The sequence below is a fragment of the Sorex araneus genome, chromosome 2, assembly GCF_027595985.1.
Source record: "Sorex araneus isolate mSorAra2 chromosome 2, mSorAra2.pri, whole genome shotgun sequence".
NCBI classification, from domain to species: domain Eukaryota; kingdom Metazoa; phylum Chordata; class Mammalia; order Eulipotyphla; family Soricidae; genus Sorex; species Sorex araneus.
Window position 1 is genome coordinate 242,976,527 of NC_073303.1, and position 15,089 is coordinate 242,991,615.

Here is a 15,089-nt window from a genome sequence, read left to right on the forward strand (position 1 = left end):
ACAAACTGACTTGCTGTATCTCCTACGGAGGCAGGATTGGGGGGTTCCTGTGCCCCGCGTGGGATGTGCGGGCATCGTGTGATCCCAGCTGCAGCGTCTACCGCCCTGGGCTCCAGGCACTGCCTGGATCTACTTGTCCGTGCGTGGAGCATTGGGGTCACATGAGTCCTAGCAGGGAGCCCTCATGCAGCCCCTGGTCTTGGCTGGTGGGGAATTCTCTTGCCACCCCCCTTATCGGGAAGACAGCAGTCACGGAGAGCTGAGTACAGAGGCGGGGTGGGGCGTTGTCTTTGGAGCGTTGTCTTTGAAGCTGGGGACATTACCCTGGACAATTCAGAACTGGGAGCCTGGGGTGGGGGATGGGGAAAGTTTCCTCTGGGAATTTCTCTGATCAGTTTAGCAGTTCCAGGTTCTGAGGGGGCGAGGGGTTCGGTGTGATGCAGGGGGTTCCCCATGGGGTTAGAGTTCAGGGGAGCACTGATTTTCTGGGTGTGCAATCCCAGAGGAGACAGACTTTAGATAGGAGTTTAGGGAAACAGGCGATTGTTCTGGAAGAGGTAAATAGGAAGGCAACCTGCCCATCCCTAAGGGCAAATAAAGCAGTTTTCTTTGAACTCACTTGAAGTCTGAGAAATCTGACCAGAAACCACTTTCGGTTTTTGCCTTTTTGGGGGGTCACATCCGGTGATGATCAGGGGTTACTTCTGGCTGGACACTCAGGAATAACTCCTGGCAGTACTCAGGGGACCCTATGGGATGCTGGTGTCAGCCTGTACAAGGCAAACGCTCTACCCACTGTACTATCATTCCTGCCCCCGGGAATAATTCTTCAACTGCGTTGTCTTCAGTCAGACCCTGCTCATTGCCAGGTATGACACCCAAAAAAAAAAAAAATCTGTTTCTGGGCGTCCTTCCCTGGAGAGAGCACCCTGCCCGAGTGTTAGGTATTCCAAGGAACGGGAGTTGGGAACAGCTTCTTCTCAGACTGGAGCCAGAGAAGGTTCCCAGAGCATGGGCTGTGCAAAGGAAGGCAAGAGCTTAGGCTCATTGTTCAGGCCTGAACCCCCAAGCACGCTGGACTGAGCCTAAACTGAAATTTTTAACTTTTTTTTTTTCTCTTTTTGGGACACACCCGGCGATGCACAGGGGTTACTCCTGGCTCATGCACTCAGGAATTAGTTCTGGCGGTGCTCGGGGGACCCTATGGGGTGCTGGGAATCAAACCCGGGTTGGCTTGTACAAGGCAAACGCCCTACCCACTGTGCTATTGCTCCTGCCCCAAAATGAAATTTTTAAAAAAGTAAATTCGGCAGAAACTTAAATGGAAATAAAAGTTTTTTGGAGGATGCCCACATCCAGAGGTGCTCAAGGGTTACTCCTGGCTCTGGGCTCAGGGATCACTCTTGGGGGGCTTGGAGACCCTTTGGGGATGCTGGGGTCGAATCTGTATTAGCCAAATGCAAATGGAGTGCCCTCCCCGCTGGATTCTGTTCTGGCCCCTAGTTTAAGACATTAGATCCCATAATCAAGTAAGACACCAAGACACAGTGGGTCCTTATACATGCAGGTGGATAGTGACATTGTTTTCTTACAGAGTGACCAGCGGCAAAGTTCTCTAGGATTTGGCCTTTATGAAGAGCAAATGCAGCAGGTCACTCTTGTAACAGAAACACACAGGACCCAAAGGAGCCTCGGGGCCAGTAGAATGAGCCTTGTGCTCACCTGGGCCCTGAAGTGATCATGGACCCAGGAAGGGACTCCCCGTCCCATGGACCTATCTGCCCCATAGGAGGCACCCAAGCATTTGTCCATGCTGAGCCTCGGTTGCCGCCCCGATGGCAGAGACATTTTCAGGGATACTGATGTTCGCCTGTACATCCCTAGAGTCATCCCTGGGGCTGGGACCTGGGTCAGATGGACTGTGTGGGGCCCATGGAGGAGTCCCGGGGTGCAGGGCTGCAGTTTTCTCTCCTGCTCAGCGCTGCTGTCCCAATGGGCAGCCTGGATCCCAACCCGCTTCTGCACACCCAGGAGAGGAAGGAGCATCTGACAGTATCTTCCCCAGGTGGGACTGTGAGCCAGTACCTGAAGGTGAGGCCAGTCAGAGCGTTTCTGGCTCCAGGATAGTGACTTCTGGTCAGGGCAGCAGGGTCATGTCAGGGTTCCCGGTGTATCTTCCACATTTTCTTGCAGGTCATTTTCACAAACAGCCTCTCCACCTGTCCTGGGAAATAGTAAGAGGAGATGATGAGTCCTGGGGTACCCGGCTGGTCTCAGGTAAGCAGGAAGTGTAACAGGAAGTGTGGCCTAGGGTAACAGGAATCATGGCTTTGGGAAATGACCCACTGCATATCCCAGATGAGCACTTACTTCTGGGTGATCGCTATTTGGATGGTTTACTGATACATTTATTCTGGACCCGGGATGGGGGAAGGTCATACCACACCTCAGGAAAAATAGCTCAGGAGCTATTTTTTTTCTTCTTTTTTTCCTTTTGGATCACATCTGGCAATGCACAGGGGTTACTCCTGGCTCTGCATTCAGGAATCACTCCTGGCAGTGCTCAGGGGACCATATGGGATGCTGGGAATTGAATCCGGGTTGGCTGAGTGCAAGGCAAACACAACCTACCCGCTGTGCTGTTGCTCCAGCCCCATCAGGAGCTATTTCTTGTTCAGGAGTGGCCTCTGGAGGTGCTTGGGGAACCATATGGGGTGCTGGACATAGAATTCGATTCAGCCACATTCAAGACAAGTGTCTTCGAGTATCCTAAATTTACTTAGCTATGGGGAAAGTATGATTAAAAGCTCTCAGGATAGTTCTGAGATCATTTCCTGGGCTCCTGGCTGCCTTAGAGTGATTTCTGGGGTCTGTCAGCCAGGAGGGTACTTGGAGGGAAGGTCTGAAGGCTGGTTTCTCCCAAGGGGAGAGGGAAGAGGCCCTGAGCCCCTCTAGGACCCTGGGGGAGAGGAGGATGCGTCCTCACCCCATGGAAAGTGGTGAGATGGCCTCACTCCCGTCCCCTGTGTGCTCAGGACGCGGTGACCTTCCCCGACGTGGCCGTGAGCTTCACCCCGGAGGAGTGGACGTGCCTGGATGTCTCTCAGAGGAAGCTCTACAGGGACGTGATGCTGGAGACCTACCAGCACCTGCGGGCCATCGGTGAGAGCCGCCAGGGCTGTCACCGGGCTGAGTCTGACTCTTGTGGACCCCCGGGGCTCTGGCCAGGGGTTGGGGTACAGCAACAGACGTCCCTCTCGGCACCCTCATGTTTTCATCCCTTGTGACACATGTAAAAAGTGGCTCTGCAGGGCTGGAGCAATGGTATGAGCAGGGCACTTGCCTTGCACAGGGCTGACCTGAGTTTGATCCCTGGTACCACGAAGGATTTTCCAAGCCCTGCTCAGGGCAGGGAGTGGGCAGGGGACCCCCTGCACACAGCCAGGAGTAAGCCCTGAGTACCACTGATTGTGGTCCCAAAACCAAAGAAAAAAAAAGTGAGGGGAGGGGCAAATGATAGTACAGCACGTAGAGTGTTTGCATTGCACACAACCAGTATTAGTTCATCCCCAGCATCCCTTATGGTCCCCCTGAGCACTGCCTGGAATAATTCCCGAGTGCAGAGCCAGAAGTCACCCTTGAGGGGCCGGAGTGATAACACAGCGGGTAGGGCGTTGACCTTGCACGCGGCCGACCCGGGTTCGATCCCCGGCATCCCATATGGTCCCCCAAGCACCGCCAGGAGTAATTCCTGAGTGCAAAGCCAGGAGTAACCCCTGAGCATCGCTGGGGGTGACCCAAAAAGCAAAAAAAAAAAAAAGAAGAAGAAGTCACCCTTGAGCTTAGCCAGGTGTGGTCCAAAAGCAAAGCAAACAAAGTCTCAAGAAAACCGGACTAGAAAAAAGAAAACAAAGGGCATGATTTGTGGGAAGATGCGTCACATTGTCTTTTTTTGGTTTTTGTTTTTGTATCTTGGGGATGGGGGCGGGGACTATTCATAGTCACCAGCTGCTCCTGGGTCAATGCTCAGGGGAACACATGACTCACTCTAACCCTTCTTGCCCTCTCTGAGCTTTCTTTTCTTTCCCTTTGTCACGTATCCTTGGGTTCTGCCGTTCGTAGGCACCGGGAGTGCCACGTTCCAACCAGCAGTGATCTCTTGGCTGGCCACAGATGCGGGGACCATGAAGAGCCGCGTCCTGAAAGGTGAGGGAGGGGCATTTGATTTGGTTTCTATTTTGCTTTTCCAGTTTATGTTTTGGCTCTTTTTCCAGGGGCGCAGGGGTCATCCCTCCCTGTGCCAGTTAGGGTCCCGGGTCTAGTGGGGGCCGGAGGGGCCCTCCTGGAGGTGCCGGGGACTGCACTGTTGGGACGCGGGCTAAGCCCTGAAGCCACATCCCTGGCCGCCAAGTGAGTGTTTCAGAACCTTGGTGGCAATGCAGCGAGGAGCTGCTTTGAATTACAACATGCGAATCCGTAGTTTGAATAGTGGTCCTTCGTGATCTTCTGCTTCACCGGCATCCTTCCCATCCTCAGCGATAGCACAGAGGGGAGGGCATTTGACTTGCATGCGACCGGCCTGGGTTCAATCCCTGACATCCCATAGGGTCCCTGAGAAATTCTCCTAGGAGTAATTCCCGAGCACAGAGGCAAGGCCCAGTCTGGGGTGGGGGAAAAATACAAACTCCAAACTTTCCCTTTCAGGGCTGTAGCGATAGTACAGAGGGTAGGGCATTTACGTTGCACACGGCCAATCTAGGTTCGATTCCCAGCATCCTATATGGTCCCCCAAGCACTTCCAGGAGAATTCTTGAGTGCAAAGCCAGGAGTAACCCCTGTGCATCGCTGGGTGTGACCCAAAAACGCTAAAAAAAAAAAAAAAAAAAAACCCACAAACTTTGCATTTCTTCCATGTGAACTTGTGAGCTTCAGAGATAGTAACCTGAGAAGGACACTTGCCTTGCACTATGCTGACCAAGTTTGATCCCTGGCATCTCATAGGGTCTCCCGAGCCCCGCCAGAAGTGATCACTGACCTCAGAGCTAGGAGTAACCCCTGAGCATTGCCGGTGTGGCTGTCCCCCTAAATAAGCAAACACATATGTATCACACAACTAGAGAGATAGTACTATGGATAAGGCACTTGTTCTGCATGTGGCCAACCTGAGTTTGAGTCCTGACACCTCATCTGGTTCCCTGAGCACACCAGGTGTGATCCCTGACTACAGAGACAGGAATAAGTTCTGAGTACAACCAGGCGCAAAATAGAGCCAGAGTGATAGTACGCCAGGTAAGGCATTTGTTTTGCACGTGGCCAACCGGGATTCGATCCCCTGCACCCCATATGGGCCTCTGAGCCTGCCAGGAGCGAGCTCAGAACCAGCAGTTAATCTCGGAGCAACACACACACACATACACACACACACACACAAAAAAAAAAAACACCAGGTACAAAGAAAAAATACATGTAAAAAAATACAAGAAGGAAAAATATGAATAAATTACCCCAGTTCAATCCCGTCCCCACAGAGCACCACCAGGAGTGATATCTGAGCATAGCTGGGATCACCCCCCTAAGGGTGGGGGGCGTGGACTGGCAAGATAGTACAAGTAATAAGGTATTTGCTTGCAAGCAGCCAACCAGGTTTTTGTTCCCTAGAGGCCCCACCAGGAGCCATTCCTGAGCACAGCCAAGAGTAAGAATAAATCCTGAGTGCCATTGGGTATAGCCCAAAAAAAAAAAAAAAAATAGAATCTTTTCATTACTTTGATAATTTTACTTGCTTTTCTCACTTTCTTTCCACTATCTCTTTTTCCTAACCATATTTAATTGTTTTGTAAACCAAACATAGAAAGTTGACAACATACTTTTTCTGGTTTTAGGGCCACACCCAGTGGTGCTCAGGGCTGACTCCTGGCTCTGCACTCAGAGATCACTTCTGGCGGGGCTCAGGGGACCCTACGAGGTGCCAGGGATTGAAGCTGAGTTATCCATGTGTCAGGCAAGTGCCTTACCTGCTGTCCTCTCCCTGCAGCTTATGGGTCCCATGTTTTGTTAACATTTATTTATTTTTTGGGGGGGGAGGGTCACACCTGGTGATGCACAGGGGTTACTCCTGGCTCTGCACTCAGGAATTACTCCTGGCGGTGCTCAAGGGACCATATGGGATGCTGGGATTCAAACCCTGGTTGGCCGAGTGCAAGGCAAATGCCCTACCCGCTGTGCTATCGCTCCAGCCCTGTTAACATTTATTTTGTTATCTTTTTTTTTCTTTTTTTTGGTTCACACCTGGCGATGCACAGGGGCTACTCCTGGCTCTTCACTCAGGAATTACTCCTGCCGGTGCTCAGGGGACCATATGGGATGCTGGGATTCGAACCTGGGTCGGCCGCGTGCAAGGCAAACACCCTACCTGCTGTGCTATCGCTCCAGCCCCTAACATTTATTTTGAACGGAACCTGGAACAGGGCTGCAGATACACTACAGCTGCATACAACTGACCTAAACTTGATCTCGGGAACCCCCCAGTGTCCCTGGATCCCAGTCAGAAGTGGCACAGTTCACTTGTGCTACCCTGAAAAACAAGAGGGGAAAGCAAACACCACATGCTGACATCACTGTGAATCCCTTTTTTCCTGGTTATTGTTTTCCTGCATTTGGATCCAGTGCATAGCGGAGCACCCACTGCTGCGTTCCTGCCCTTTGAGACACCTTTGTCTCCTTCCGCTACTTCTTCCATTTCCTGTTTTCTAGTAGACTGGGAATTGCTCCTTCCAAACCAGGATGTAGCTTTTGACCCACTTGAAGACAGGAAAGAAACATCCAGCCGGATCAAGACGGTAAGATGACAGAGATCGAACCCTAGTTGGTCCTGTGCAAGGCAAGAGCCCTCCCCGCTGTACTGTCACTCTGGTACCCCCAGTCCTCAGCACCCCATATGCCACCACCCTCAAATGCTGCCAGGAGTGATCCCTGAGCACGGAGCCAGGAGTAAGGCCTTCGCACCACCAGGGTGTGGCCCAACAACCCAAAAACAAAAAAAATCCTGGCAGTAGGATTTCAACATTCAGCTTGAAAACAATCTACGAGGTCAGGATGTTGAGTTAGTGTCATGCAAATACTTAAAAATTAGGGGCCACCGAGCACTGCCAGGAGTAATTCCCTGTGTGCATGAGCCAGGAGTAACCCCTGTGCAACGCTGGGTCTAACCCAAAAAGCAAAAAAAAAAAAAAAAAAAAAGCAGGGGCCAGAGAAATAGTCCAGCGGGCAGGGCAGCTTACCTTGTGCCTTACTGACCCAACTTCAATCCCCTGCACCCCATGGTGTTCCCGAGCCCCTCCAGGATTGACCGTCAAGCACCGAGCCAGGAGTAAGCCCTGAGCACCGTCAGGTGTGACCGGAAAAAACCAACATCATATTCTGCATTGCAGTTTCGTCTTGCGGTGGGCTGGGCCAGTGCACAGAGAAACGTTTGATTCTCTCCCTCCCCCAGGGCCATCTGGCTGTGAGCTGCGTGGAAAACGCACCCGGCGACCCGCATGCCCTGGCCCCCGTGGGAACACCCCCGGGGTTTCTCGGGTGTAGGGTGAGAGTGGGGACAGCTCCCCACGGCCGACCAAACCCTGTGCTGGGAAGGCCAGTACCCAGACTCACGCCCCCACCCCCAGCATCCCCAGACGGCCCCCGGAAGCCAGGCCTTTCCTGGTGACCAAGGGGGCCAGTCTCCCAGACCCCAGCATGCCCTGGGAACAAACCCCACCAAAGGCCAGGCCGACAGCAGGGGCTGTCGGGGTGCCAGGCCTCCCCACTTCCCCAGGAAACGGGATCAGGCCCTACCACCCTACGCATGCCCGGAGTGTGGCCTCGGGTTCAGCCAGTCATCGGGGCTCACCAAGCACCTGAAGATCCACACGGGCGAGAAGCCCTACGCGTGCCAGGCATGCGACAAGGCCTTCACCGAGTCCTCGGGCCTCTGCAAGCACCGGCGCATCCACACGGGTGAGCAGCCCTACGCGTGCCCCAAGTGCGGCAAGGCCTTCACCAAGTCCTCCAGCCTCACCAAGCACCGGGGCACGCACACGGGTGGGAAGCCCTACACCTGCCGGGACGGCGGCAGGACCTTCACGCAACGCCTGTACCTGGTGCAACCCAGACAGCTGCGGCTCGGGGAGAAAGGCCGGGCCTACAGGGAGCCCAGGAACGCCTTCACACACGAACCTAGGCAGAGCCAATCAGGAGAGAAGGCGTTTTATTTTATTTATTTATTTATTTATTTATTTTAATTTTTTTTTTTTTTTTTTTGCTTTTTGGGTCACATCTGGCGATGCACAGGGGTCACTCCTGGCTCTGCACTCAGGAATTACCCCTGGTGGTGCTCAGGGGACCATATGGGATGCTGGGAATCGAACCCGGGTCGGCCACGTGCAAGGCAAATGCCCTACCCGCTGTGCTATCGCTCCAGCTCCAAGAGAAGGCATTTTAAATCTGAGGGTACCCCCACACCTCCCGCCCTCCTCCCAACTCCACCCGCCCTGCAAGTCAGCCGGGTATGGCTGGCAGAGGGAACGGGACCCCAAGTCGAAGATTTCGCTGCATACGGCCTTGGGAATGTCAAGGCAATGGGGCCAGGGAGGCCCTTCCTGATGCTCCTGCTGGATGGAGGGCAAACTCCCGCAGAGCTGTTCCTAGGGAGATGCTGCATTTCCCCTCACCAGAGGCAGCTTGTGTGACTTGTGGCAGAGACAGAGGGAATGGGAGGTTATATGACTTTCACCAGATTTTACAAACTGGGGCCAGAGCGATGCCAGCAGCGAGCAAGGCACTTGCCTAGCACACAGTCGACTGGGGTTCGAGCCCCAGCATCACCAGGAGTGATTCCTGAGTGCAGAGCTAGGAGTAACCCTGAGCATTGTTGGTTTGGCCCCCAAAGCTAAAAATAACAACCAGGTTTGGGGCTGGAGCGACAGCACAGCAGGGAGGGCGTTTGCCTTGGACGCGGCTGACCTGGGTTCAATTCCCAGCATCCCTGAGCACCGCCAGGAGTAATTCCTGAGTGCAGAGCCAGGAGTAACCCCTGTGCAGTGCCGGGTGTGACCCAAAAAGCAAAAATAATAACTAGGTTCTACAAAAAGAAAATGGGACAGAGAGAGAACACAGTAGGATGCTTGGCTTGTGTGCAGCTGACCCGAGTTCGATCCCCAGCACCCCATTGGGTCCACAGAGCTTGCCAAGAGTGATCCCTGAGCACAGAGCCAGGAGGAAGGCCTGAGCACCACTGGGTGTGGCCCCCAAAACAAAACACTGGGGAGAGAATATCAGTGTAATTCTCGTGGAAAGCCTCAGCAGCCAATCAACGACTAGAAGGCAGGCAAGGAGCGAAGCTGGGACACGGGTTCCAGGAATGGGAATAACGGGTAGGGCGGTGAAGAGTCTCCACACTCCTGACGGTGCCTCCATCCCGTGTAAATCACAGCCTTACTCTGTCGGGACATGAGAGTTTTCGGTGGGGGGCGGGTCTCATAGAGAAGGACAAGCCCTTACAGAGGTGATGGAGGTGAGAAATGGTATGGTCTGGGGCCACACCTAGCAATTCTTAGGGCTTATTCCTGGCTTTGTGCTCAGGAATTAACTCCTGGAGGTGCTGAGGGACCCTACGGAGTGCCAGGGATAGAACCCGGGTGGGCTTCGTGCCAGGCGAGTGCCCTCCCCGATATGCAGTGGCTCCGGCCCTCCACTGTATGCCACTGTTCACTCATCATCCTCTGGGGAAACAGTCCGGGGCTCTAATGTCACTTGCATTTGGCATCATTCCTCCCACTTAATAAAAACGGGCTGATCAACAGAAGCTGAATAGAGACGTGGGGAATGGAATTTCGTTTGATTTGGGGTCACATCGGATGATGCTCAGGGATCACTCCTGGCTCAGTACTCAGTACTCAGCCTGGCAGGGTTTGGGGCTTCCACTGTGTGAACCCCTGCTTCACCCCTGTGGGATGTCAGGGATCAAGCCCAGGTCAGCAGTGTGCAAAGCAAGCGCCCTCCCCACTGTACTCTTTTTTTTTTTTGGTGGGGGAGGGGTCACACCCGGCGATGCACAGGGGTCACTCCTGGCTCATGCACTCAGGAATTACCCCTGGCGGTGCTCAGGGGACCCTATGGGATGCTGGGAATCGAACCTGGGTTGGCCGCATGCAAGGCAAACGCCCTACCCGCTGTGCTATCGCTCCAGTCCCCCCTCTGTACTCTTAATTCTGAGTCCGGAATGAACACTTTTCTTTTTGGACAGGTCGTGTAGGTTGGGCCGCACCCAGCAGTGCTCAAAGCTGACTCCTGGCTCTGTGCTAAGAGGTCACTGCTGGTGGGGCTTGGGGAATCAAGGTTGGTAGAGAAGCTGCCGGCATACAGGGGGCCTTGAGACTGATGAACTAACTTGCTGCACGGTGTGAGCCCCTGCTTTACCTGGTGTAACCCCCATCACCAAAGCGCAGAGCGGCCCTTATAAAAGTCCTAAAGCCTTTTGTGTGTGGGGGGTGTGTGGCTTTGGGGGTCACATGCAGTGATGCTCGGGAGTTACTCCTGCCTCTGCACCCAGGAATTATATTCTGGCAGTGCTTGGGGGACCCTATGGGATGCTGGGGATTGAATCCAGGTTGGCCAGTTGCAACGCAAACGCCTCCCCCCACCCCACCCCACCCCACCCACCACTGTCCTGTTTAGATCCTAATGCCTTTCTAAGGCTGGAACTGTAAGACAACAGGGAAGGTGGGTACCTGCAAGTGGCCAACCTGGGTTAGATTCCCGGGACCCCAGAGGTTCCTCTGAACTTATCCAGGAGTGACCCCTAAGCAAAAACAAAACCAAAAAAACACCACAAAATTCCAGACCTGTGAGACTAGAGAGAGTACAGGGATATAAGTGTAGTTATATTTACATACATATTTTCTATGCATATTATCTTTATTATTTTGGTTCTAGGGTCACACCCAGTGGTGATCAGCGCTTACTCCTGCCAGGGCTTGGGGGGACCCCATGTGGTGACTGGGATCCTACACAGCCAGCACTTTACCCCTGTGCTGAATCTGATACCTCAACATCGTTCTACTTCCGGTTCCTCAACTTCTCCACAGCAGGTGCCTGGGAAACCGGGCTCAGGGTCCGGCCTGAAAGACTACGCTGGCCACTGTGAATGCAGCTCTGGGCCTGCCTTGCAGGGGAGGCCGTGGCCCAGGGGTGATGCAGGAGGAATGTGTCTTTCCGTGGGTCACTCTGCTGGCCTCGGGAGCAGATGGCCGGGAAGGAGCATTTTCACCCAAGGCCACAGTCCGCCACAGTTTCCTCCACACCCCTCGCACTCCTGTTTCGTTCCTGTGTCCTCCAATATCCTACCAGCTGCCCCCACCCCAGTCTCATGTAGTGCCCCACTATTTGTTCAAAATTTTCACGTTTTGTTCCCTTGGAATATTTTTTTTTTAGTGGGGGGACACATCTGATGATGATCAAGGCCCTTATGTGGCTGTACATTCAGGAATCACTCCTATTGGGTTTGGGGGACCCTATAGGATGCCAGGGATTGAAGTGGGGGGTGTCTTTCTTTTTCTTTTTGTTTGGGGGCCATACCCAACAGTGCTCAGGGGTCACACCTGGCTGAGCTCAGGAATTACTCCTGGCAGGGTTTGAGGGTCCATATGGGATGTCAGGGGATCGAATCCAGGTTGTCCATGAGCAACGCAGATGCCCTGCTCACTGTGCTTTCCAGCCCCTCTGCTAGGAATATTCTGGGCTCCATCAGGATCCACATAGCCTCCCACTGAGACATACTGCTGTAGCTGGCTCATTTTCCCCAATTAGGCGGAACCACATGGGGTGGCCAGGTCGCAGGAAGGAGGTGCGGGAAGGGGGTAGCGCTTAGAAGCCTGAAGTGTCATTAGTGGCCGCCTTCTGCTTCATGAGGGTCGTTCTCCAGTTGCTCGCTGAGAATTTTCTTTCTCAGCAAATGCAGTGGGCCACTGAGTTTGATGTTTGGTTTGGGGGGGTCACACCTGGCAATATCAGAACTTACTTCTGGCTGTGCTCCTGGTGGGGCTCAGGGGACCCTATGGGGTGCCGGGGATTGAACTCAGGTTGGCTACAACCAAAGCAAGAGTCTTACTGGCTGATACCTCAACATCGTTCTACTTCCGGTTCCTCAAATTCTCTTAGGGTCTTAGGGACTATAGCTCAGGTCCCTAATCTGACGCCGGGCACCTCTCTGGCATCATCAGTAATACAAAGCCCAAAGCATCAGGGAAACCACGTAAGGCGTGAGTTGATCACACTCAAGCCCGTGTGGCAAATCTGCATTGAGGGCCAGGGAGGGAACCTGACAAATCGAAGTCTACCGTTAATGCATTTGCACTGGGGGGTGGGAGGGTCCCCCGCACTGCCCAACCTAGAAACCCCGAGCTTTTGCTGATGTCCAAAGCGGCAACATAAGGGACTCCCTTCTAGCATGAAGGGAGAAACGGTCTAAAAGGAAGTGACCACAGTCTGGCTGCACAAGGAAAACCAGATGAGGAGCAAAGCCAGAGTCCAACACACAGGGCACACACCTTCACACCATGGACCCAGGTTCCATCTCCGGCACCCCACCGGGTCACCTGAGCCCCGCCAGGAGGAAACCCTGTGTACCACCAGGTACGCCCCCCCCCCCACAAAATCTGAAATAAATAAATGGACTTCTTCGTTACATAAATGGTTTACACTCAGGACTTCTTCACCGCATTTTATTTATTTTTTGGGGGGGTCACACCAGGTGATGCACAGGGGTTACTCCTGGCTCTGCACTCAGGAATTACTCATGGCAGTGCTCGGGAGACCATATGGGATGCTGGGATTCAAACCCGGGTTGGCCGCATGCAAGGCAAACGCCCTACCCGCTGTGCTATCACTCCAGCCCCCTTCACCGCATTTTGAAACCTAATGCACGATCTGCTTGATCCATGTGTAAAAAATCTGGCTCTTGGGGTTGGAGCAATAGTACAGTGCTTTTGCCTTGCATGGGAACGGCCCAAGTTCAATCCCCAGCATCTCATAGGGTTCCCAAACACCCCCAGGAGTAATTCCTGAGTGCAGAGCCAGGAGTAAGCTCTGAGTAACAACTGTAGCCTCAAAACAAAACAAAAAAAAAGTCTATCTTTTTCACTTCAGTCTCATTTTCTGGTTGGAGGGGCCACATCCTGCTGCACTCCAGGGCTACTGTCAGTCCTCTGCCCTGGGAGTCACTTCTAGTGGTGCTCAGGGCACCTGGGCATTGATCCTGGTCCTGCATGCAAGCCACATGTCCCAGCCGTCTGAGCTAATTCTCCCATCCAAGAATCCAGATCTTATACTGAATGAGTCTCCTTGAGGGGGAATAAAAAACTGCTCTGTATGGAACTGGAGAGATAGGACAGCAGGAACGGTGCTCGGTGTGCATGCAGCTGACCCAGGTTCAATGCCCAGAACCATAGTGGGTCCCCTGAGCCCTGCCAGGAATGATCCCCCGAGTGCAGACCCAGGAGTCAGCCCTAAGCATTGCTGGGTGTGACCCCAAAGCAACACCAAAAAGTGTGACTTCCAAAAATAATACCTGTTTTAGTACACAAAGAGTACTTCTTCAAGAAATCAGCACAGGGGTAGAGTGATAGCACGGCGGGTAGGGCGTTTGCCTTACACACGGCTGACCCGGGTTTGATTCCCAGCATCCCATATGGTCCCCTGAGCACCGCCAGGAGTAATTCCTGAGTGCAGAGCCAGGAGTAACCCCTGTGCATTGCCAGGTGTGACCCAAAAAGCAAAAGAAAAGAAAAAAGAAATCAGCATAGATCTGGAGCAATAGTACAACGGGGAGGGTGTTTGTCTTGCATGTGGCTGACTCAGGTTTGATCCCCAGTACCCCATACAGTCCCCTGAGCACCGCCAGGAGTAATTCCTGAGTGCAGAGCCAGGAGTAACCCCTGAACATTGACAGGAGTAACCCCCAAAAGCAAAAAAATCAACAAAAGTTTCAGTGTAGGGGCTAAGGGGAAAGCTTCCATTTATGGATTCCCAGCACCCCCAATCAAAATGTCAATGTGATGCAAACATAAGAGTAACCCAGGTCCAAAAAAGACGAAGACACATAAATAACTGACATGCCATGCACAGCTAGATTGAATCCAATATATAAGCACACTAAAACAAAATTTAGGAAAAAGGTACAGAAGTTGCATTTTCACAGATTTGACATCAATCTTGTATTTCTCAGGATGGTATCAGAAGGTTTTCAGTAAAGCCCCACAAAAGTCTTGGCTCTAGGAAATGCACCACCAAGAACTTGAAGGATGAGGCTGGAGCACTGGACAGTGGGTGGCCAACCAGGGTTCCAACCCCAGTACCCCAAGTAGTCCCCTTAGCCCTACAAAGAGTCGTCAGGTGTGCCCCTCACCCAAGAAAAGAACTCAGAGGCCAAGTTAGGGGTCTGCAATTGACATACCCACTCCCTAACTAATAAATCCTCAATTATTTATTCCCTATTTCCTCCCCTCATTTCAGTTATTTTAAAAACCTTTTTTTTTTTTGAGGGGGGGTGGGGCCACACCAGGTGGTGCTCAGGGTTTGCTTCTGGTTTTGTGTTCTGGTGGGGCTTGGGGATCAAAACTAGGTCACAAGCGTCTAAGGAAGTGCCTTACCCCTTGTACTATCTCTCCGGCACTCAAACTCTCATATCTGATTCTGCAGAGAGGAAAAACCCAGATGCTACAAATGACTCGTCAAATCGCTAAGAGCATTCATTGGGGGAGCAAAAGTCTGGTGACCTCAGTTTTTGTCTTGTTTTGCCTTTTTTCTCACTGCTTAGTCAACCCAAATACATCATTCAGTCACGAAAAAGGAGGTGAGGGGCCAGAGCCATAGTACGGCTGGTTTGTTTTGCATGCCGCTGATCTCCAGAACCCCATGTGGTCGCTCAGGAGTAATCCCTGAGTGCAGAACCCATAGTCAGCCCTGCGCACTGCTAGGCATGGCCCTCAAAAAAAAAAAAAAAAACACCCACAAATCCCGTGACTCAACATCTTTTTTTTTTTTTGGTTTTT

General features: G+C 52.7%; 1 protein-coding gene across 17 annotated transcripts in view; it reads left to right on the plus strand.

Moving 5' to 3' along the window:
- LOC129402589 (zinc finger protein 426-like) overlaps positions 1–15,089 on the plus strand; it is a 30,496-nt gene that overhangs the window by 972 nt on the left and 14,435 nt on the right. For 2 of the 17 annotated variants that reach the window (XM_055129668.1, XM_055129672.1), the window contains exons 2-7: positions 2,194–2,277; positions 3,036–3,162; positions 4,123–4,206; positions 6,667–6,839; positions 7,493–7,585; positions 7,817–7,998. In XM_055129668.1, the coding sequence (XP_054985643.1) occupies positions 2,245–2,277; positions 3,036–3,162; positions 4,123–4,206; positions 6,667–6,839; positions 7,493–7,585; positions 7,817–7,998 (692 nt within the window). In that variant the 5' untranslated portion in view covers positions 2,194–2,244. Of the gene's footprint in view, positions 1–2,193; positions 2,278–3,035; positions 3,163–4,122; positions 4,207–6,666; positions 6,840–7,342; positions 7,632–7,816; positions 7,999–10,974; positions 11,326–15,089 lie in introns of those variants that run through there. The other 15 variants (XM_055129675.1, XM_055129674.1, XM_055129679.1 and 12 more) reach the window with 13 other exon arrangements.